The 25,687-nt window shown below is 35.1% G+C and overlaps 1 protein-coding gene across 2 annotated transcripts; it reads left to right on the top strand.

Annotated features, from left to right (window-relative positions):
• The first annotated feature begins 423 nt into the window (after window positions 1-423).
• On the top strand, window positions 424-10,650 carry LOC113763181. 2 transcript variants are annotated; one of them, XM_027306921.1, is made up of 8 exons: window positions 424-656; window positions 3,138-3,422; window positions 5,224-5,280; window positions 5,367-5,576; window positions 8,433-8,548; window positions 8,699-8,796; window positions 9,912-10,036; window positions 10,149-10,650. In XM_027306921.1, exons 1-8 carry the CDS (start codon window positions 429-431, stop codon window positions 10,308-10,310), a joined length of 1,281 nt encoding a protein of 426 aa, XP_027162722.1. In that variant the 5' UTR covers window positions 424-428; the 3' UTR covers window positions 10,311-10,650. The 2 variants fall into 2 exon arrangements, with proteins under 2 accessions (XP_027162722.1, XP_027162723.1); XM_027306922.1 differs by lacking the exon at window positions 3,138-3,422.
• Window positions 10,651-25,687: the final 15,037 nt, after the last annotated feature.

Genomic DNA, 25,687 nt, shown 5'->3' with positions numbered 1-25,687 from the left:
CCATGCTTAAACTTTTAAATTGTACTAATCATTATAAAAATCAAGTCAAAATAGATAACGAAATCATACCTCATATATCACAATCACAAAAAATAAAAGATAAATAAAATTCAATTTACTATAATTTACAAATAAAAAATCGCATAGTGATCCAAAAAATGAGTAAGGGAGAATGTTGGAGAAAGGATAAAGAGAAGAAAAGGACTTTTATTTATTTTTTTTAATTCTTTGACTTCCATTTATTTGATATGTCAATTATATATCAAGTTACGGTTAATATAGTCTATTTACAATTATTAGGGGAGGTAAATGATATTTTCAAAACCTCAAGGGTGCCAAGTAATATTAGAAGAAACCTCAAGGTTTCTGATATTATCCCGAAATAAAAGGGGTTATCATTCCCAGCAGGCTAAACAAGGGGGAGAGAGATGAGTGGTGCTGGAATGGGTAGTTCTCCGTGGATCGCTGGGACTTTCAATCTTTTGTCATCAACGCCATATTCTGCAGAGTCTTCAAAATCGCCAAATAAATCTCAATGCAGTAGCAGCGCCAGAAGACGCCCGGCATATTGTAAATTTTCGTTACCAGCGAATGATCTCAAATTTGTTCTTCATGACGCCCTTCAATCTTCTGGCCTGGACACCACGCATGCCCGAGTATGTATTTCCTGTTTTCAATGGCTTTTTCATAACCGAACTTTTTATTCATCTATTTATCAATTTTGATGTTGTAATTTGGTGCCTTTTTTTTTTTAAATACCGTAGTAGTTCTTGGTTTGTTTTAATCGACCAGCCGGTTTGGAATTATTACAATTGATAAAGCTCTTTTGGAATTTCGAAGATTGAACAAATTATCATCTGTTTTTTTTTTGTATTAAAATTACATTCAAATTCTTATTATTACCTCGTGAGGTTTTGAAAATTACAATGGATTTCTTTGCTTCTCTGCCAGGATTTGATTAGATTGGAATTGGAATTGTATCATATTCATATAAGGCTACATTTCAATAGGTAACAAGTGCAATTCTGGTAGAGAACCAAACATTGCCTTAGCCCTTTCGCCAGTTTACTCTCTCAGAGATGAAATTCAACTATAGGAATTTTGAGTTGCTTACTCGGACAGAATACAAGGATTCAAAACTAATGATTTTTTTGTTGGACAGCGCTCCCTGATTAATATAAGATTGACCCCCTCTGGCCACGTCTATAATTTCATTAGGTCAGTTCGGCAGCTAAGTCAAGACCCAGCCGTCACAAAGAGATCGTAAAATGACGTATATGAGAGAGTGGTACCAACGGCTTATGAGCTCACAGTTTGAGAGTTGATTGACACTCCTATGTGGTGGGTTTGACTGCCCAATGAGATATGTAAAATATTTTGTAATAGTATGTGGCTTTCCTTGCGTTATACCTAATCTATTGAATACATTCAAAGCTTGCTAATACTGTGTTCTAGAAGATAATCCTTGTGAAACGGGTTCTTGAAAATTAAATCCTGTATAAGAGAATCACATTCTATAACATTAGTCATTGTAAACTTTGGCTGTGGAACCAAGAGGAGAATGAAGGGTGTAGTATGAGACATCACATGACGGAAATTGTCTTGGATGTTGCTTAGTAGTCATATGTCATTTTCCTTCACTTCATCTTTGGCAGAACTTGGGAAGTTTGTGTCCAAGTCTGTAGTACAAGTAGATAATTATGGCTTTTACATTTCTAATTGTGGGTTGACAATTGTATTATCATAATTTTATGACAATACGAGTTGAATGCTAAAGTTGTTTAAAAGTTTTTGAAGTTAAGAGCAATAAGAATGACATGCTGAGCAACTCTTACATCCTATGAATCTCATTGTTGCTGTGAAGAGGCTTGTTTTCTCGTCTTTGGGTTCAAAAGTGCGAAGAGGATGTCACAAACAGATTATTAGCATGCCAAATTTGTAGTTATGTAAAATAAGTATGAAATACATGTCTTGTCTAAGTTCAATTAAGACATAGGAAGAAGGATTATGTGATTGTTTCTTCTCCCTTCATTGTGCACTCAACTTAAAGCAAACTGCATTATGCTAAGTCAAACTTGTTAACTTATGCTATTAGCAATTTAGACATCATTCTTCTAAAAGAAATAAAAGAAAGGGACAATCAAAGTCTAAACCACTTCAAAGTTATCAATTTCGTGTTGCCTAGAAGTGCGAGAATAATGTAGGAAGAATTAAGCAGTATGCATCAAAATTATAGAGATAATAAACCCTAAAGTTGACTTTTGATGTTAGGAAGTTGTTTATGTTTCTTGTTTCAGTTTTCATCCCCTTTACCTTGGGCATTTTTTCTCAATTTCTTTTTTGTCTGCTTTATGTCCATTTTATTGTAGTACATGTTTGATTTGATTAGCTATGTTAATGGGTAGGGTTTGGATTGGATCCCTCTGATTCAGATCTAGATCCATTAAATTTAGTTAGACCTAGACCTACACCTAGATCCAAACCTAGATCCTTATGGATATGAAAAAGTAAATCCAAACATGGACCCTCATGGGTTTAGGTTTCCAATGGGTATTGATGGGTATTTTTCTAAAAATACAGTGAAGAACTAGAGTAAAAATATTTTGAAAATATATAGAGTTAAAAAGTAATAAATACCATCCAATTTTTGTTTTCAAATAATAAAATTAACATTCAAGAAGTTGAATGCAATATTATGAACTCAAAGAGCGTATTCTTTAACCTAATAGTTATGAAGTCTTATTGTATTTGGTCTAATGGCCATAAAATATTAGATTATTTTATAAATTTACTTATGTGTGTGTGTGTGTGTGTATGTATATGTATATGTATGTATGTATGTGTGCGTATATATATTATTTATACATGGGTTTGGGTAGGGTCTGGTTTTCTTTAATTCATACCCAAAACCGAGATCCAAACCAGGTCCTACCCTGACCCTTAACTCTCTTATAAGATCTGGGTTTGGGTAGGATCTAGGTTTGAGAAATTAAACCCAAACACTACCCAAATATGTTGTGTTTGTGTTGGATCCGACCCATTAACATGCCATGTGATTTTTATATTTGTATTTTCTATTTTCAATTCATAGTTGCTCTAGACTTCTGTTGACCTGATGCATTATAAACTGCCAACAGGCAGCAAGGAATGGTTTCTGCCAGCAGATTCAAAAATTAACTGACGTGGAAAGAGAAACTAGCATTAGTATAAATAGAGTGGTTGATTTGGGGAAGACAGCTCTTCATGTGGCAGCGGAGGATGACTCCCTCATATCACATTCTTCTGTTCCACTTCCGGTCGATGATTTTATTGACAGATTGGATGACCTTTCTATGGGCTACTGCTCGCACTATGGCTCTTCCTTCAGATACCCGCCTGAGAAATTTCTTGAGTGTTTGGATAGATACTTGTACGTAGATAAAGTAAGTTTATTTGGTATATTATCTGTTTTCTTTAGCTAGGTTGATTGTGTGTCATTCTGGTTCATAAACTGCAATGACAAGGCAGTGCAGTATGGATTTAATCTAGTCACATTAGAGAAATGTGCTCATATTTACATCTTCCAATCTCCTATTGGGAGTATAAATAGTCTTGGAAGATTCTTGGGGGCAAGAACACAGAATTTTGTCTTATGCAGAATATAGGTCAATGAAATTGCTAGAATAGGCCTTTCATTGATGCCATCTGCCTTTTCCACCTTGCCTTTAGTATTTACCCCAAAATAGGATTCCAGATGCAAAATAACTCTTTTGGGCCTTTTTGTTTGCCTATTTAACTTGCTATATCAAACTTATTCATATCTCTATTCATCGAAAATCGTCTTATTGCATTGTTTGGTGAATCCTACTAAAAGAGAACTATTCTTCTGTAATGGAATTGGATATTCTACTTGAATGACATGATGCCTTTCGTAATTGGTCTGAACAGTTTATCTATTGCAGGAGATTTGTCCAATTTGGGAGAACTATAAATATGGGGAGAATTTCTTTTAGGATAATTCATATCTCTGAATTGCTTGGCATTTAGGCTATTTGCAACATTCTGTTCTATTTTTAATTCTGAAGTTTATCAGAATTACAATATGGGGTTACGGGGTGAACCTTACAAGAATTAACTTCAAATTGGAGTTATAATTCCATAAAAGCCTTCATGAAACAAAAGCAAAGTGCCCAAATTGGGCATTGTAGTAAGGCATGCCGATGCAATAATGCCCTTAGCTATGATCTGTAAAATCATTTGCCTAACCATTTCATAGAAATAACCAAATAATACCAAAGAAAAACTCAATATTCCTACATGTTACATCTTTACCTCTGCATTACATTTGAGTTGGATTTTGTAGTTTGTCGAAATATATCCTCTACATTCTGATATGCATACTGATGTGTTTGTGTAAATGTGAATACATTTATATGTGGTTGTGTACGTGTCTGCCATTTGTGTTTGTTTAGATGCATAGGAGTGTGTGTGCCTATGTTTTATGTGCCTGTAGAATTGTTGACCGGTTTGTCAATATACATCGTACATGATTTATTTGCAGTAGCAGAGTGACTACCAAGATATTAAATTTGTACAGCTGGTTTGGTATGTTTACAGTCAAACTTTTTGTGAGCTGAAGGTGAAAACACCACCTTGGTCTAATCTGGTTTAGAGGCTACATAATTCAAAATTAGTCCTCCAGATGATGTTCCATTTTCTTTATGTGTTGCAACTATATGTTTTGTCAGTCTTATAATCATTTTATGATAATTTGCATTTAACTTGTGAAAAAAAATGCACTTATTGGTTTTCATTTTACTGAACCTTATGGAACTATTATTATGTCCCTTTATTGTGGTTGTTATGCTAGGGAGAAACCTCCTGTGCCCAACTTGTGCTGTTTGATTTTCCACTCTCTTTCCTGATAATCACAAAAAAAAAAGTCAGTCCTCTCCAAGTTTTCACCTGTTGAGCACATTCCCATTATATTTCTCAAGTTTGTAGGATGAATATAATCAGTCCGTTTTCTTCTCTTTTGGCTGGGTTTTGAAATTATTTCCATTACTGTCGAAATTGGAGCATTTAGGAGACAATGATAGTGAATGACTGAGTTCCATTCTGCTTTTCTACAAAGCAAGTATAATATTTGAGATTGCGTTTGTTGATTACATAGCTATCTTCTTGGTGCTTCCTTTTAGCCAGCTAGAGTTGCAGCTAATTTTAGAGTCTTCATCTCTTTTTCAGGGTTTTCAGAGATCTAAACATAGTCAAGTGGAGCAGCGTTCTCTGTATCTGCACTCAGTATGTGTCTTTCCCTTCTTTAGTAATTAGATCGAAGCTAAAGAATGTCATAAGTTGCTTTGCTTAATCATTATTGTTTGGGTCAGGTTTTGACTCATCGTTCAGGTTCGGCTTCTATGCTGTCACTTATATATTCAGAGGTCCTAAAAATGCTTCGCTTGTGGGGTATGGTGAATTTTGATGTAGAGGTTTTCTTCCCTCACGATTCTCATAGTTCTCCAAGAGGCTATCACAAACAGAAAAGCAGGGAGGGTGATCAATTACATATTATGACATCCCAATCTTTATTGGTGGAGGTAACTCATCTTCTGCTGCCCACTTAAATTTGTCTTGAACAGGGGCTTCCTTCAAATGAGTTGGTCTAGTGCCATCTTCATACTGTTTTGCTAAGTATGCTGCTTGGTTGCTTCACTTGTTATAATATGTCTCTCACGCTTCGTAAAACTCTGTTTGTATCAAACTGGATGCTTCAATGCTTTTCTTTAGGCTGGATGGTGACATGATTTGAGATACTGGCATTTAAATGTGTTCGCTTTTTAATTTCATCTAACGAAACTTTCCAGGACCTCAAAATGCGCACAAAAGATGTTTGGCTTAAATTTATTTTATTAGTTCGTAACCTCTTTCTATCTAACTGTTTAAAAAATGTTGTACAGAAGTTGACTCAACTAGAAGAGTCTCAGCTGTACAATTCAATTTTTGAATTTTTATATCCCGAGTTCATGAATCCTTTTGAATTCATGTGATATGAAGTTATGCCTTTCTCTACCATTGTTATTCTTCAAAGTTCTGGCATACAGGAGTCAAAGTTTTAAAAGAATGAAATTTCCAATGATGTAATTTTAATTTATTCATCTTCCCCTGACAAATCTAGTCCCCTGCATCTCCTGTTTTAATTTGCTTAAGTAACATGCTGTATTTTTATCTCATCCTTAAATACATCTTATGCATTATGTAAAATTTTGTTATTCTGAAACTGTGGTGATGTGGTTAAATTTTTTCTGAAACTCTAGTTTCTCCCATAAGCACATGAAGGAGCAAAGAGTTTGAAGCTCTTAATTCATGTGTAGAAGGGAAATCAAAGGATGTATAAAAGTATAAATGCTGTTAGAACTGAATAATTGCAAAATGCACTTGAATGGATAAATGCTTGTGTGATGGCCTGAAAGGATAAAAAACAGTGAACCTTTAAACGTGATATTTAGAAGGGATAATAAGTATCTTTAATATATAAATTTTGTTCCAGACCATGACTTCCTACAGCGGTGCAGAAAATAAAAAGGGAATCTTAGCTAGCAGCACGAAGTACTAGGATTGATGAAGTAAACAAAACAAAATGTTTGAAAGAAATTAGCTTCTGGCTGTATGGGGGCCGTTAAGGTTGCAGATTATCTCGCAATATGTCTATCTCATTATACAGAGTATGAGATAGGGTGTTAGTTGCTTCATTGTTCCCAAGGGGACGTAGCTAACCCTTCTAAGATAACCAATTGTCTCAAGCTAAAAGAAATACGTATCCTAGCCCAAGAGCTCATGGGACAATCAATAAACAGTGTCACCCAACCTGGAATTGATTCCTACTTCTACTACAATAATCAATAAAAAGCCTCTGCTTTGATGCTGTAAATGAGTAAGGCCTATAATCAGCATGTTAGTAAAAGATCTACAGCAAGCAGAGGCCACAGAATGACAACAAAACCATGATGATAGAAGAAATAGAAACTCCCACAGCCTAGTAAGTACAGGTACAAGTCACTTTGAATAGGAAGTATGTAAAGTTAAAGAGTGACCCAAGCAGGGTCATTTGATTTGAACTGAGACCGATAAGCCTTGATCTCCTTACCAACTGACCCTACTGTCATATTAAAAAGAAAAAAAAGATAAGATAGCTGATAAAACTTTAGGTAATTTAGTGGTATAAACTACTGGTTGCAGTACCCTGACTGGATGCTTATTACGTCCCCAAACATATTATTGCCCTAAAGTGACAGGAGTTTAGTTTTATTGGCCAATTTAGCTCCCCCACTTTCCTCCACTTTTCGTCAAGTGTTTGTGCGAGAGACCTAAACAGTCATGGATAATTATGGCAAATGAGGCACATGCCTAGTAGTTGTGCATCAGCTACACTAAACAATTTCTAAAACTACTTCAACAGTTGGCACAAAGCATAACTAACAAAATCTAATATCTAATATGCTCCTGCATCATGCAGTCATCTGGAAGCATCAAAGTCTGAGTGATTATGCATTTGTCTTAAAATTACTTCTGGCTTTTCTGTCCCTTGTTACCATTGTATGCTGAAAAGAATTATTCAAGATTTGCCCCTACTCTAGGATCTTCATCTAACCCTCCGCTGATTCTAATGGAAGCAAAATATCTAGGAACTACTGACAAATGTCCTGTCCACTCTTAGTATATGCCAAGGACCACAAGCATTTTTATTCTCTATTATATGCTTTTGCAATCATTAGCATCTATCACTGGTTAGAGTGCCATCTCTCAGACTTCATAAAGTCTAAAGAACAGGTTAATTTTTTATTGGTCTACCTCTGGAAGAAAGTAATTTGTGTGGATTTTCACCCTTAATCCACTGTTTTTGCTTTTGGGTAAAGTTTTATAACAAGTTTCAAATTCATTGATCAGCTGCATCATCAAAGTCTGCCAGGAAACAATTATGAATAAAGACATAATTAAGGAAGTCTGATTCTGGTTGAGATATCTGCAAATTGAACACATTTATGATGCAACAAAATTTCTGTTTTATATGCATCTGAACCTTTGTTGTCATTTCTCCCCCGGGAGGCGGTTTGGCTTGCTCGTAGTTGCCTACTAGTTCTGACATAAACTTCAGATTTTCATGGAAAAGCAAATGTGGTCTTTCTGACAAAGAAATACTACTTTGCATCTCTATTGTCGCTTCTCATGTGGGGGGCCTCAAGGGCATTCGCGCATTAATTTCACATTCTCATGTATACAAACTTGTGGCCTTTTGCTTCTGATAAAGCAATATTTCATCTATATGTGTCCAAATGTAACTCATCTGAAAGGAGAGGAAAAAATCTGTTCCCTGCTACAATTTTAAACTGTATATAATCTTGTAGTATGTATATGGACATTGAGCATTCAGTTGTTTAGTTCTGTTTCGCTTGCAGATTTTGAAAGACTTAAAAAATGCATTTTGGCCTTTTCAACATGATCCTGCTAAGAGCCTTTTCTTTAGGGCAGCTCAAGCTGCTAATTGCGATACGTCCAACAGTGTTGAAGAAAGGTTCGATTTTTTCCTCTGCTACTTCATTGCCATCCAATGTAATTTAGACTTCCTTGCGTTGAAGGGTTTGGTATTTTGCATCCTTTGACTGAAATCCTGCAAAATTCCATTTTCCTTCTCATCCTCAAGCTTTAGTTTTGTTTGATTCAGTGCATTAAAGATTGCATCAGCAAAGGCTGCTCAGCATAGGCTACTGCGAGGTGTTTGGACTAGTGTTCGGTTTGGGGATATGCGACGTGCACTTGCTGGTATGAGGCTTCTTTGGCTTTCATCTTAAAGTGCTTTCTAAACTGGTCTTGGTTCTTAGGTCAAGAGGATAGGTGACATATCAAATACTACAAAGTTAATGGAGTTAAAAGCACAATGGTTGTTAAAACAAGTTCTTTAGGGACCTCTAAAGAACTTGAGTGGGAATCTGAGAGTTCTCAGTTAGAAGGTTTAGAGCTCTATGATAATTGAGCAGGTATGTTTTTTAATTGAACACTGCTCATAGTGATGCTCCCATAAGGGGTTCAGATCCCAGAACCTGTTTCCTACTGTTTTCACTACCTTGTTTTGATAGAAGATTACTACTGTATATTTCCATCAAAAGGAATCTATGATCTTTAGATTTTATCATTTATTTATCTTATCCTTTAATCAATTGTTCGAGGTACAGAATGTATAGGTTATCAATATGGAGAGAAGTTTCCACGTTATTTTTATCAGCATTCTGGGGGCGTTTTATATTTTTAAAATATTTTTTTCTTTGTTAGAAAAAAAAGGCCTAAGCTGTTACTTGCCCCGACGAAGTTAAATAAACTTAACTAGTTCCTGCATCTTTTGAAACACATGCATTCTTGTGGATAGAGTAGAAAATCAACTAAGAAGTGAGGGAATATCTTGCAGTGGAAAGATGAAGGTAAACAAATGAGAATAAAGTGGTCAACAGAACTTCACAAATGTGAATAGAAACGCTCTTCAATTTCAAGAACAAGCTAGAATAATGGACAACCAGATTAGCACATTTGATGATGAGACAAATAAGATTCTGGATTACCAGTTTTGATGACAGATAAAACTTAAAAAAAAAAAGATAAATAAGTAAAACTCCGTAATTCCTGATTTCTTTTCCTCTACCTTCCCTCATACATATGAATATTATCGTTATGCCTAACATGGAAAATGAGAAAGTTCTATAAGAATTTATTTCATATATGAGGATGGTAGCCTTTTCTTATGTAAATCTCTCCTTTCTTTGTATGATCAAGTCCTTGACTGCTTAGAAGCATTTCTTAAGCTTCAAATTTGAAGTTTCTCTGGAATCAGAATTGCCAATTAAAACGTTTTGGCTTACTTCTAAGTACTATTCCTTTGTATTCAGCATGTGAACGTCTTATCCTTCTTGAAACTGACCCAATAGAGCTCAGAGACTATGGAGTTCTCCTCTACCACTGTGGGTTTTATGAGATGGCACTCCAGTATCTCAAGTTGTTTCAGGATATACAGGTACAGTTCTCGTTATTAGTCAGCTGCATGATTAATGGCAACTTTCTAAACCCCACCTCCCTATGGCCAAAATGAAAGGAGAATCTGTCAACTAATCTATTACCTATTTCAGAAATCTTCCAAACAGGAGAAATCATACCATCCCTTCCGTGATCTGGAGGAAGAAGCTCTAGAGAAACTAATAATTCGCCTTGAGCTCATTAAGATGGAGGAGGATTGGTCAAGACCCTCAGAACGCACAAGTTTCCTCTCCAACAACTCTGAACCTTGGTAATTTTTTGCTGAAATCATTTCCTTGAGCATATGCTGTACAAGGAATGTCATGTTTATGGTGATACAACTGGTAAAGACTGCAAGGCTGCCTTTTTAACTTTTTTTTTTTGGTTGTTCTTGAGGAAAAAAAGAATATTTAGGTTTGCGATTCTCGCTTCTTAGTTGGATGGGCAGTGTATATAGTTCTAGAGACTTGTAATAGACCATGTAGTTTGTATACTGAGTATGCTTTTTGTAAAAGGATCATCATGTATGGTGTACAGCCGAATTGTTTGGAAATTGTACATTGGATCAACTGAACAAAAATATTAAGAGATCAATTTACCTTCATTTCTCTGAAATGTTCTGAGTTTTGATTGCACTAGTTACAATTGTGCTTTTTTATTATGCAATTCTGAAATGGTGCAGCTGTATTAAACTCAACTTTTGAAAACTAAAATGGAAAATCTGAAGATTACATGCTGTAACTGGGAATAAGATTATGGATAATTTTGGTCCGCAGGTAGCCTGTGCAATTGAACCTATGTACCATTTTGATGGGTCGCGTTAATAAATTATTGAAAGAGAGTATTGCTATTAAAACATCAACCCACTGTCACTTGCGTGCATTATCAAACTATTCTCACCAAAGTCCATTGTCGCCATAAACGGAGTCAGGATTTTTGTTTGGGTTTAACAATCATAGGAATACAAACAATGAAAACTGAAGAAAAAAATAATGAATTTAAATTCAAAATTCGAAACATTACAAACATCATTATTTATTGCCATTTAGAAAAGGATAAGTGATTTTACTTTTTTTTTTAAAATTATCTTCTAAATAATGAATAATTAAATATTGACAACATAATAATAATCTTCTAAAGAAAAACAATAATAGAACTTGCCTATTTTGCATTAAAAAAAATAACAGAGCTTGCCTTGGAGTATTGGAGTTGGAGTTAGGCATGGGCCGCATGGCCATGCTTCAATTTGGAACTAGGAACCGGACTGTTTGGAACCGGACCAGAACCGGAACCAAATCTGTGGATCCAGAACCGTGGTAGAACCTTGGATAAAGGTTTCAGTTCAGGTTTCTCTAAAAAATAGAACCAGAATCAGAATCGCCGGTTCCAGAACCGTTAAAAAATAATTAATATAAGTAGTGAGATAATTCGAAAAAAATTAGTTGTGTTTAATAGGTTTTAAGAAAGTTTAAATTTTAAGCCCAGAATTAAGAAAGTTTAAGAAAGTAGTGAGACACAGTCGAGATTAATCCCAGAATCATTAGAAATTCAAGCATGCATGGATGATTGGACTAGAGCAGAATATAGACAACAAGAAATGGAAAAAGATGAAGAAGAAGAATTCAATTATATAACTAATTCTAGTGCCGTCGCAAGCAATGAAGAAAATTAAATAATTAATGTTTGTTTTGATATTTCATCTCAATTTCAATGAAAAAATCATGTATTTTCTTTTCCATTTAAAATGATTACCATTTGATAGTGTAATGTATTTTTTAACTTGACAATGTAACGTACTTTTCATAAAATTTGTATTATCTATTTATTACATCGTACTTTGTAGAATAATAATAAAATTAAAATATGATCTTTATTTTGTATTTAATCTTTTACATTCTATTTGAAAATTTAAATATATTGTTATATTCGTATTAAAATTGGTAAGGATAAGGAATTAAATAAAATTGTGTACAACCATACGGAATCAGAACTAGAACCATAAGGAACCGAAATCGGAACTATAAGGAACCAGAACCAGAACCAGAACCAGAACCAGAACCAGAACCATCACCATATGGTGCGGTTCTGGTTCAACCTCTTTGAAGAACCAGAACCGGCGATTCTGGAACCGTGGCCATGCCTAGTTGGAGTGTGGAGATCGATAGCTGAAAACAAGAAGTTCTGACTTTTGTTGGCTACAATGGCATACCTAATGGTGTTCGCCGGATTAACATTTTGACATTTTATGTTAATTGTATTTTCCTTTGTATTATACTTATGTCTTAGTTAAGAGATTGGAGATTAATATTTTAATTGATATTTTATCTTAGTTAGGAAACGAGATTTTGGCATATAATTGGAACGTTCCATAGAGAAAGAGTGTAAAATATCACTTTTTCATTAAATGTGGGAAGATAAGTGGAATTCTGTTAAGTTGTTATGTGCGATGCCCCAACTTAGTGACTTACGTAAAGTGTAGGAAGTTTAGTTTAGCGTTGGCCTACCTCTCGTAAGTGCAACATTTTTTTTTCCCACACAAGTCACATTATCCATAGAATTACAATACTTAGAAAAGATAAACATGTTTATAATGATGTCTCAAAAGGTAAAATATTACAAATTCGTAATCTCGAACATGTCAGTTAATAAAAAGTTTTCATTCAAACTAATACATTCCAAAATTAAGTACAACGAGAAGACATTAAATGGTAATATGTATTGAGATGTAACTTCTAGCTTCCTGTCAAAGCTCTACTCAACGAGAAGACATTAAATGGTAATATGTATTGAGATGTAACTTCTAGCTTCCTGTCCAAACTCTACTCTTCCTCATTTGAAAAATTATCATAAAATCGTGTCAGTTAAAATTCGATGAGATTTCGTGTGTGCGAATATAATATAGTGTTTTGAAAAGTATCCCCCTTTGCCTTTTTAATGCCCATTTCTCTTCAAGGCACGATGTGAAAAAAAAAGACAATAACATAGTCATAGTTAAATAACATTTTAATTTTTGGTATTAACATTATCATTACAAACAACAAGCATTGCAATTTAGAGTTTAGAAATAATACAAATATTTAACCATCCGTATAACCCCAAAGATGCGTGCACGCACGACTTGTAGTTACCTCAACACTCCAATGCCAATCATTGGCCATTATGTATGGATATCCGGTATACCATTACTAGTTTCACTACCAATAAAGGTTAAAATACCTAATCTTATTGAAGGAAACATGTGTGCATGACATATTAATACAAGCTCTAGAAGTGGCTTCCAACATATTTACCGTAGCACTTAGTTTGTATAATCACAAAGTGCATGCCAATTTATCAAACGTGTACACGAAGAAATAAAGTTCTCAAGAATATGCAATGACAATCAATAACAATAATTACAAGAAAGATGCAAGTAGCTAAAGCAATCATGTGGTTGAAAGATGCATAATCACGTGAAACATTTGCTGTTAGATTTAGTAATGTCTGAAGTGGTCAAAATATCTTGAGATGCACAATTCAAAATTGAAAAGTTCAATTTAAATTGTTAAGAACCTTTACAAGGACTCATGGTCTGATTCTTAGGGACTCTGTGCTCAAATTGGATCTCAACGTTATAGAAGAATCACTACTTCCTCTGCTGAGTTTCAGATTGTTTGGCAGTTACCAAAACGACATTATCTCAACATCTACGTCTCTAAAAGTTATAATCTTATAGCCACTAGAAACACCATTTGACATATCATGTTGTATGAAGGACGTTGTCCCAAATTCACCACTTAATTTCTCCAAAATAGTTCACAAAATTACAGCATTCGCCTGAATATAACTTATAACTTTCAGTTGGGCAGTTGTGTCTTGAGATATATAACTCAGTTAACTATGATTCTTGAAGATTTAGAAACTAGGTTCAGAGTAGAGAAATCTCATGAAGAGGTCTTTGAGTGATTCAAGACTTAACCTATCTGAATTTGCCCTTGAACTTACAGCATGCTTCAGTCGAAAGCTAAGTCAGTCCGTTCAGATGCTGTTTTTGCACTAGATTTAAATAACTAGGTATCGCACAAGAGGAATCAGAGTGTGATCTTTATACCCTATGAATCTAGTTTTGTATGTAATGGACAGCACCAGATTTCGAGTTTCCTAGGCTGAGTTATAGGTGATTCCGTAAAACTGCACAGGGCTGATTGTAGCAGTGAATAGCTATGGATTTTTTTTCCTTTGGAAACTAATCAAGCTTTCTTAGTTGCAAAGCTATTAAATCTCTCAATCGAGCAGAAATAGACATTAATCATTTAAATCTGCCATTAATCCATGATTTTTGGCAGAATGCTTCTTATTTTATAAACTAAAACGCACAGAACTAAGGAAGTCTTAAATCCTTAGAATTATGGTGACTTATTTACAGTTCTTACTTCATGATCAACAAAATAATTTACAACATTGATCTAAAGTCACTCTTGTTTTATACCGTTTAGATGCTTCCTAGAGCCTCAAGTCATGTCTCTCAAGGTTCAATGTGCCCCCAATATTTTCATAGTTGTTGTTCAACTGGAACAAAAAATCAATTATTCAACAGAAAAAGTTAAATGTGTGGAGGGTTGAGGCACGGGTATCTCGATCTCTTTGAGGTAATTCAAGCCTCTGCGGAAGAATCAGTTCCGATGCAGCAGGTTCTCTAACTTGTTACCCCCATGATACGATAGTCCAATCACACATGTTGTCACTCTCTCTAATATGTACAATTAGGAAAGTATAGCCCTACAAATGCGTTCTTTTTCTTGCCTAATCATGAGATATAAAATAATAGAAGTATAGATAGTTTTTCTCTTATGAATTGAAACTCACAAGTCATAAGTTGTTGTAGTATTATTTTTTTTTATCTCAACTATACATATTTATAGGTGAAGAAAAGTTAGTCAAAATAACTTACACTACTAATAATATATTAAGTAAATGCTGAAAATTATTGGCTATTCAAAACACATTCAAATTTGAATTGTAGTTTACAAAAACTTATTGAATATGAAAAGCCATAATTTCATATAATAAGGTAGCGTTTGGTTCGTACCTTGGAATCGGATTTGGGTTTGGAATCATTCATCGTGGATTTGGAATGAGATCAATCATTCTAATACATCTGTTTAATTCGGTACCTAAAATGTGTATCATTACATCTGACGTTCGGTTTGCTGATTCTTTGGAAATGGACTGCAAGAAATTTCCAACTTTACCCCAAATCTATTATATAGTTAAAAATTGATATATTAGTTTTAATCTTGCTTTGATGAGAATACACTAGTCTCATTCATGGAAAGATTCAACTATAAAAAGTTATCATTAACATAAAAATAAAAGCATACTAGCAAAAACTTAATTTTTTATTGAATAGCAATGAAGTCTATACACAAGTCAAAAGAGACTATTTGCATAAAAATACACCATTCTATACAAGTATCAATCAATCAAGCATGAGATAAGTGAACCAATTTCCAAAAGCAACTCCTAGTTTGCGTTAATCTTGAATCTTTCCCCAACCAGCAATAGCAGCATGCATAGACTCCACAATCTCTGAAACTATATGCATAGGAAAAGCTAGAATATTCTGAAAGACAGCTTGATTCCTTGCTTCCCGGATTTGATACACTGAAGCATCAAGCACAACTCTCTTTGCTTTGTCAAGGAATGAATTTGAAGTCCAATGATCAATCATCCACTTAACCTCTACATGCCGAGGTTGAACCGCACTCTATATGTGAGGCAAAATCTGAGTATCCTCTCAGAATCTAAGCTGTTGGTATTTTGAATAGTAATCAAAGCCTTCCTGGAATATTCCAAGTTAAGAGTAAAAAAAATTTCCATAGCAAATAGAAATAGGTAGGGAGAAATAGGATCTCCCTGCCATAATCTTTAGTCAAAAATCATTCAAACATCAACAAATTCTAGAAACCTTTAACAATTTATTCTCCTTGTAACTTAGACAATTAATAGAGAATTTAACTATTTTATTAAACACTACAACAATCTCTCACTTATTTTAATAAAATAGTATAAAATAATATTTTAAATGGCAAGAAAGGATTATCACACATAATATAGATAGTAATGCCCTAAATCTATATTTAATGTTGTAGTAATTTCTAATACCAGAGCTGCTTATGGGATACTAGAAATTGTCTTACACATATAATAGTCCAAGTGTTCTTATGAGTTCTCAAAACTGGCACTTTTCGACCCTATGCTCAATCCCAGTTTTTATGAGTATATTGAAAAACAAGTCCTAATTCCCTTTATGGCGGCCTCTCCCATATCACTCATAGAGGTGAAATCCATCAAGAGTGCTCCTATAATTCAAACACTCCACTCATAAGAGTTATAGTGATACGAATCCAACCGTGAAGGAAGTCTCGTATTCCACAAGTCCCAAAATCTAGATGATTTCCCAAGTTTGAAAGGTATGGAGTCCTTAAACCCTTCTAACCCCTTAATTGTGACTCAAGAATTGACTCTTACCCACAATAAGTGATGAAAAGACAATCAGGATGTTGTAAGAAAGGTGCCACAAACAAGTGTGCTTCTTGTTTGATAAGCCTAAGTTTGAATACCGAGAACTTGCTTTAAAGTATTCAAAGGTTGCTTCAAGAAGCCAAGAGAATTCTCTCAAGAGTTGCTGGTAAATTTCTTTATTGAATCAATAATGAAAAAGTTCTAAAGTTGTGGCTTATTTATAGCCTTACAAGACGCAGACCTAATCCAAGATGGAAAAAATGCAAGTTTGCTTATTTGACTTGATTTCTAAACTAGACACAACCTCCTAAACCCTAACAAGACACAACATCCTAAACCCTAACAAGACACAATTATTATGCTACATAGGATATATATGCCTTAGTAGGCTTACTAGAACCAATTGGACACGGGGAAATAGAAATCAACTTTAAAATCGTGAAAATTGCTTAAAATCTAGAAAATTGACTTGATAAAGACCGGCTCGGGACATGGGACCGGACATCATGCCGAACATTGCCAGAAGATCAAGCCAAAGCGTTCACACAGACACGCACAGTGGATCCGCGGATGTGCAGCTCGCGGATCCAAGTCATGGATCTACTTCTTTCTTCATTTCTGTGCATTTGCTTCGACGACAAGCTACACCAACTTCTTCCTAGCTCCAAAATAGCATGATCCTTGGTTGGTGTCATCAATAACTTGAAGTAGATTAACACTTAAGCAATGATTTCCTAGTCCTTCGATTACTCGACAAGCTCCCACTTGATCTTGTATCGCACAAACAAACACTTGCAATGCGTCTTTCATTTTCTTCACACGAGCTCTTGTAATCGATCCCGTTGGAACTCTAATCGCATTCGCTCTTGAGTCATGTGACATCTGCATTGCTTGACTGACCACATCATTCCCCTCCTCTTGAGAAGGATTTGTCCTGATCATCACCTGCATCAAACGGACTCAAATCAGCAACGTTAAAAGTTGTACTAACCCCATAGTCACCTGGAAGGTCTATCTTATAAGCATCGTCATTGACATGCTCAAAAACTTGAAACGGCCCATCTCCACGTGGAAAGAGTTTATTGCGAAGTTGCACTGGGAAATGTTCTTTATGCATGTGAAGTCACACCCAGTCACCAGGTTCAAATATTACTTTCTATCAACCCTTGTTTGCTTGCTTAGCAAATTGCTCTATATTTTTTTCAATGTTTAAGCGCACTTTGTCATGCAGATTGTGCACCATCTCAGCTTTCTTTTTGCCATCTAGACTAACATGCTCACTCAAAGGTAAAGGTATTAGATCCATAGGTTTTGGCGGATTAAAACCATAAATAACCTCAAAGGGTGAAAACTGAGTATTGAATGTATAGAACAATTATAAGCAAACTCAATATGAGGTAAACAATCTTCCCATGTTTTTAAATTCTTCTTAATTAAAGCACACAACATGGTAGACACAGTTCAATTAACAACTTTAGTTTGGCATCAGTTTGAGGATGATTAGTAGTTAACAACAACAATTTAGTCCCTAACTTAGACCAAAAGTGTCTTCCAAAAATAGTTAAGAAATTTAAAATCCCTATTAGACACAATAATACAAGGTATTCCATGCAACCTAACTACCTCTTTAAAGAATAGGTCCGCAATATGTGAAGCGTCATCAATTTTGTGGCATGCAATAAAATGAGACATCTTAGAAAATCTATCAACTACCACAAATACAGAATCATGTCCTAGACAAACCAAGTATAAAATCCATAGAGAAATCTACCCAAGGTTCACTAGGAATAGGTAAATGTGTGTAGAGACCATACGGATTAACCTTAAACTCAGCTTTCCGGCATTGTATGCATCTTGATACCTCCTTTTCAACATCCTTCTTCATGTGAGGCCAAAAAAAGTGTTCCTGCAAAATATTAAGTGTCTTAGTCACTCAAAAATGACCCATTAACCCCCCACTATGAGATTCCTTCACTAGCAAATCTCGAGTAGAACCATTAGGGACACAAAGCTTATCGATGTAGAACAAGTAACCATCCAACACGTAGTATTTGCCATGTCCGACTCCTTTACACAAAGCATAAACATCCTTAAAATTTATTTCAGTCTCATATAAATCCTTAGTCATATCAAATCCTAGTAACTTAGCAGCAAGAAAGGTAAGTAGAGCGTACCTTCTAGATAATGCATCGGCTACTACATTAGTCTTACTAGATTTATATTTGATAACATAAGGAAAAGTTTCAACAAATGAAATCCACCTCACATGTCGCTTGCTCAATTTATGTTGAGCTCTAAGGTACTTCAAAGATTCATGGTCGGTATGAATTACATACTTCTTGGGTTGCAAGTAATATTACCATGTCTCTAATGCACGAACTAGAGCATACAACTCTTTGTCATAAGTGCAATAGTTCAAAGGAGCACCACTTAGCTTCTCGCTAAAGTAAGCGACTGGATGATCCCCTTGCATCAACACCACTCCAATGCTAATACCTGAAACATCACATTCAATTTCAAACGTTTTAGTAAAATCATGTAATGACAAAATAGGTGCACGTGTGAGATGTTCTTTAAGTAATTCAAAAGCTTTTTGTTGAGCTTCTCCCCAAACGAATTTCTCATCCTTTTTAATGATTGCTGTCAATGGGGCGGAAATTGTGCTAAAATTTCTCACAAATCGCTTGTAGAAACTCGCAAGTCCATGAAAGCTACAAGCTTCTCTAACATTTTTTGGAACTGGCCACTCTTGAATTGCCTTAATCTTACTATCATCCACCTGAATTCCCTGTGAGCTAACAACGAAACCTAGGAACACAAGTTTATTAGTACAGAACGTGCACTTCTTAAGGTTTGGCATAAAGCTGTTCCTTTCGAAGTACTTCAAGTATAAGTCTTAAATGTTCATGGTGCTCTTCTAGACTCTTACTGTATATGAGTATATCATCAAAATAAATGACTACAAATTTTCCTAAGTAGGCACGCAACACACCTTTTATCAATCTCATAAAGGTACGAGGTGCATTAGTTAGTCCAAAAGGCATAACCAACCGCTCATACAAACCATACTTAGTCTTAAATGCCGTTTTCCATTCATCACCCTCTTTAATACGAATTTGATGATATCCACTTTTGAGATCATTTTTTGAAAAGACGAATGTATCATGCAACTCAGCTAACATATCATCTAAACGAGGAATAGAATGATAATACTTTATCATAATTGAATTGACGGCCAATCAGTACACATCCTCCACATTCCATCCTTCTTGGGGACGAGTATAATTGGCACAGCACACGGACTTAAACTCTCTCTTGCCCAACCTTTGGCAAGTAGCTCCTCAACTTGCCTTTGAAGCTCCTTCGTTTCCTCAAGATTGCTTCTATAAGCACGTTGATTAGGTAATGGCACCCCAGGAATTAAGTGTGAGGACTCATGTTTTATTCTTAAAATAGTCAATTTTATAATTATTTTCCTTAGTTATATTTAATTACCCTAGTAGTGCATGAATTTTTCTTAAGTTTCGATTTTTCGCGCGCGCGTCGTAAGTTCGCGTATTTCGCATCGGAACGAATAAGTGAAAATTTAAGAAATTTATATTAGACTAGTAAGAGTGAATAATTACCATATTCAAGGAAGTACCTTGGAGAATTAGTGCATGAGTGTATCAAACCCGAGAGAAAGTGGTAGTACAAAACCCCATTTGGGCACTATTAAGAGTTGACTTTTTGCCCAACACTTATGGCTACTATTTCATTCTTTCCCTCCAAGAAAACCAAACCACAAAACACTCCCTCACTCTCTCTCTTGTTCGGCCAGCCAAAGGAAAGAAAAAGGAAGGAAGAAAGCTCCATAAAACCTTGTTCAATCTTGTACCATTTCACTTCTAAATCTTCACCCAACTCCTAAACACTTTGGAGATTAGTTTCATCTTGGAGAAAGACATCATCTTGAGGACTTTTCTTGGAGAGTTTTGGCTAAAAATTTCTGGTTTCATCTAGGGTTTCATCTTGAGTTTTGAAGGTATAAACATCTCCACCAAAGCTTTTACTTTCTTGTTTCATTTCTTGGTTTTGAAGCTTGTAGCTTCCTTGTTGTTGTTGTTGCTTGGATTTGGTTGGTTGAAGTGGGCTCTATGAACTCCCACCTTGGTTAAATGAGGGCTGCCATGATGTTTATGTGTGTGTTAGTGTGTTTGTGATGAGTTTTACTAGAAGAAACTAGAAGAGGAAAAAGAAAGAGAGAAAACCGTGAGAGGAAGTAAGCTGGCTGAATCTGTCCTGTTGTTATCTTGATTGTATTTCGAAATTTTGTTGGTTGTTTGACTGTGAAACTAATGTATATATGTGGTATATTGTATGTGCAAAATGCCTTCGGAAAATCATGTCATTTGGTTGATCAAAACTAGAATTTTTGAAACTGCAAGAAATCTGGAAATGGTCATCCGAAGGCCTGAACAGTGTATCTTTGATTGAACATAACTCTTTGTACAAAAGTCAAAATCGAGTGCTGTTTGTGGCATTTGAAACTAGACATTCTTAGCTTTAAAAAGGTATAAAAATCACTGTCTAGTTCATTTTGTGTGAACTGCAGTGAACTGATAAATTCGGCTGTTCTGTTCAGCCTGTTCATTTGAATGGAAATGAGAAGCTGTAACTTGTGGCTTGAATTTGAACTACTTTTGAACTGATTTTGGAAATTTTTTCTTCTGATGAAATGAAATGTAGCTTTCGGAACCTAGTTTCCAATGCCACCAACCATTCTTTATTTGAGTTTGTATAGAGTGAGATATGGCCTGATTTTTAAATTGCAGCAAAACTGGAAACTGGAAAGTTTCTTCCCTCTTGCTGGCCGAATGGTCAAACTTGTTTTGGAATGTTTTGTTTCGAAAAATTTGATGTCAATTACATCTAAATTGCTCATTGGATGTTTATGGAACCTTAGTTTCAACATTTGAGCTAATTGAGGTTGATTGTGTGGGACAAAACGTTTGAAAATGAAAGAGAACCACGGACGGCAGATTTGCTTTGAAATTTTCCCGAACTTTGACTATTTTGTTAACTGTCTTCCCACGTGAGTTTTACGTGAAATTTGGTAGAGATATAGGTCACATATGAAAGATTTAGTGTACCAAATTTGGTGTATTTTCAATGCCATTTCGATGGCTAAAGGATACTTCAAAGATAGCTTTTCAAATCTGGAAAATGACTGAACAGTTTGCAAAACCTGACCAACTTTGAACTGATGTATCTCGATACTCAAAACTCCGAATTTAGTTCCGTTTGTTGTGTTTGAAACCTTGTTTAGAAATATTATCGTGTTACTAATTTCAAATGCTGATTCACTTTCTGTGAATTATGCCGAATTTCCAAAGTTTGCTGAAAAACCAAGACTGGTTCAAACCTGTCTTCTTGGAACTGAAATTTTGAGCTAAATTATTAATGATTTCTAGTTGGAATCATGGAAAAGTGTCTTCTGAGAACTTTTAGTACTCTGAATTTAGTTTCCAACGGTATAAATTTTTCCATTTTTCGACTTACAAAACTCGAGATACGATTTTTCAAAATAATGTCACTCTAAATTGGAAAATTTCTGTTTCAACCAAATTACTCCTTTAAGAACTTTCCACCTTCCTTTGTGATTGTTGGACTGTTTTAAGTTTGATTTCATGGTTTAATACAAGGTCTCTTTGGAAATTTGAACTTTTATTTCAAATCTTGATTTCCGAAGGTTAAACCTCTCTTGATGCAATTACTTGGTCATATAACTCTCTTGGCTAATGGTACTTCTCTTCGTACTTTAATTAGGGACTTCAACCCCTATTCTTATGGCCTTGATAATTGTACTAGGTTGGCAATTATACAAGTATTTTAAAAGAATGATTTGAAAGGTTTCTTGTGAACTTAATTAGTAATGCCTGGAATGTTTTGGCCAAGCTTCCAAGTAAATATATCCATCTTCCTCGATTTTCGTGCCAAAATTTAGAGATCTGTTTAATCTTCAACTTGGAGAATCCTGGACATGACTTGACTTGGATCAATGTATTCTTGGGTATTTTCAAATGCTACCCTTTTGGATTAAGTTATTAAGTGATATTTGCATTCGATTTGAACGCGTTATTGTGAGGACCTAAAAAAAAAATTTCTTATTTTTGCCTTATTTACTAGCTTATTTAAATATTTATTCACCCGTTTTCTCCGAATAATTTATTTCAACCATTTTAAAACCATTTACATGGAACTATGACTTGCATATATTTTTAAAATGTCCCGTTAATAAATTTAATTTTCGGAAACTCGTTTAGTAAGAAATAGCGAATACGCGTTTTGAGGCAATATTCGATCTGAGAGTACAGTGACCTTGGAGATTTGAGGACTCATGCATTAGTTTTAAAATAGATATTTTTATGATTAATTACCCTAGTATTGGTTAGTTATATTATCGTTACAAGAATTTCTTAGAAATTGCGCTTTATCACGCGCGAGTCAGAAGTTCGCGTTTTCACGCGCACGACTAATTGGAGGACTTTAAGAAATTTATTTTAGACTACTAAGAGTGAATAATTATAATGTTAAAGGAAGTACATTAGAGGTTTAGTGCACACGTGAAACAAACCCGAGAGAAAACGGACACAAAACGCACGCGTGCGCGCACTATTAAGAGTTGACTTTTGGACAAATTTTAACCAAAAAACCTCAAGCTTCTCAAGGAAGCTTCATTCACCAGCCAACCCTTCTCTTTTTCACTTCAAGTGCCTGCTGAAACTCTTCAAGGAAGAGGAGGAAAAAGACTTCACCATTTCACTCCAAATTCTACTCCAAATCACCTCAAACTTTGCATCCAACCTCAAAATTACTTGGAGATTCACTTAAGAACATCATCTCACGGTTTTTCTTGGGCTTTAGAGGTGTAAAATTTCTGATTTTACTCCAAAGTGTTGGAGGTAATCATCCGATCACTTAATCTTAACTTTAGTGGGATTATTTTTGCTAGGAAGCTTGTAGCTTCATGGTTATTGTTGTGGTTTGAGTTTAAATGTTGGAGTGGCCTCTATGAAATCCCAAAATGGATATATTGGACTGATATGGTGATAATGAATGTTGTTTGAGGTAATTATATGTTAAACAAGATGATATTTGGGTAGGAAAGTGAAAAGGAAACCGATGGAAGTTGATGTTAGGTATGAACGAATCTGTCCTATTTTTGCAGTGGTTTGATTTCGAATTTTTGATGCTCAATTGACCTTGAAACTGATGTGTATATGTTGTGTGTGGTGTGTATAAAGTTTCTACCAAAAATCATTTGGATTGGTTGGATAAAAATTGAATTTTGGCAAGAACAAAATCTGGAAAACGTGTAACAGTGGTCCACTGGCAGTGTTCTTTGAACGAACATATCTCTCTGTCCGGATGTCGGAATTGAGTGCCGTCTATGGTATTTGAAACTAGACATCCTTAGTTTTCTAATGGTGTATTATGCATCTTCTAATTCGAACTGAGTCATCTGTAGTGACTGATCAAAATCGGCTGCCCTGTTCTATCAGTCCAAACGAGAGGAAGTTAGAAACTGCAATTTGTGGCTTTGTTTTCTCTCATTTGCAAATGAATTTTAAAATGATTTGTTCTGATGAAATGTATCCTTTTGAATGTAGTTTCCAACACCACCAACCATGCTCAATTTCAAGTTGTATTGAGTGAGATATAGCCCAATTGCCGAACTGTACCAAAGCTGGAAAACCCTAATTTTGCTAACCAAATGGCCTAGCTTGACTTGGGACATGTTGTTTTGGAAATTTTGATGTCAATCACCTACCAAATGTATATTAGATGTTCTTAGACCTTGGTTTCACAAATGTAAGCTTGGAGTTGATTTCATGATACAAAGTGTTTGAAAGGGAAAGAGAAGCTTGAGTTGGCAGATTTGTTTTGAAAATTTCACAAACTTTAGTCATTTTGTTAGCTGCCTTCCCACATGATTTTTTGCATAAAATTTGGTAGAGATATAGTTCCTATATAGAAGATTTAGTGTACCAAATTTGGTGTATTTTCAATGCCAATTCGATGGCCAAATAATACTTCAAAGATAGCCTTTCAAATCTGGAAAATGACTGAACAGTTTATAAAATGCGACCAACTTTGAGCTGCTATATCTCAATGCTCAAAACTCTGATCTCAGTTCCATTTGTTGTGTTTTATACCTTGGTTGGAATTATAATTGAGTTACAAATTTCAGAGGCTAGTTCACTTTCTGTGAATTTTGCCGAATTTCCAAAGTTTACCGAAAAATAAGATTAAAACTGTCCTGTGTGGCTATAGTCAGCCACTTTGAGCTAAAATTTGAATGTCTTCCATTTAGAATCTTGGAAAAGTGTCTTCTATGAACTTTTAGTACTTTGAAACAAGATTCCAACGGTATAAAATTTTGAATTTTGGACCTAAGGAGTGCAAGATATAATTTTTCAAAAATTACTCTTTAAAACTGAAATTTTCGAACTTGATGAGAAATGAGTATTTGGAAACTTTCTCTACCCTTTGTTAATGATTGATCGTTTTAAACTCGATTTTGTGAAGAAAATCAGTTTTTCTTGTGTTAATAAATCCTCACTTTTGAACCTTTGTTTTGAGTAGTTAAGGTTCGTGTTTGAGGTATCAACTAGTCAAATTAAGTGTGCCTTCTTTCTTGATTAATACGTGATTGTGAGTGAGAAATATTTGTTAATTATCCAGGCGCTCAAGGAGATTTCGAAGGGAATCTCGGTGCGGACACCTAAAGCTTTGTTTGCTCACTTATTTTGAATCGGTGAGTGTCAAGTGCATGACTTGTTGTGTTTACTTGATTTATCTGCTTATATACGTGAACGTCACTTGGTGAGACGAGTGTGTACTTTATCGCACTCACTCTCCTTTACTCAAACTTTACTTGCATTAAACTTGATTTTCAAAGTTGATTGGAGTGAATCTCGTAGGCAAAATATACTCATTTACGCGTGGTGTCGTGTTGTCGTGCGTGTCATGTTGTCGAGTGGAATGAACCTCCTCGACTTATGGGAACGCCCAAATCTCATTAGCCAGTCTTGCGACTCGAGCCGGCATGGGTTTGGTCGAGAAGCTTGATGAACCATGGGATTATTACAAAACACAACTTGAT

This window comes from Coffea eugenioides, chromosome 2, assembly GCF_003713205.1.
Source record: "Coffea eugenioides isolate CCC68of chromosome 2, Ceug_1.0, whole genome shotgun sequence".
NCBI lineage: Eukaryota > Viridiplantae > Streptophyta > Magnoliopsida > Gentianales > Rubiaceae > Coffea > Coffea eugenioides.
The sequence above is the reverse complement of the archived record's forward strand: the minus strand, read 5'-3'. Positions and strand labels throughout refer to the sequence as shown.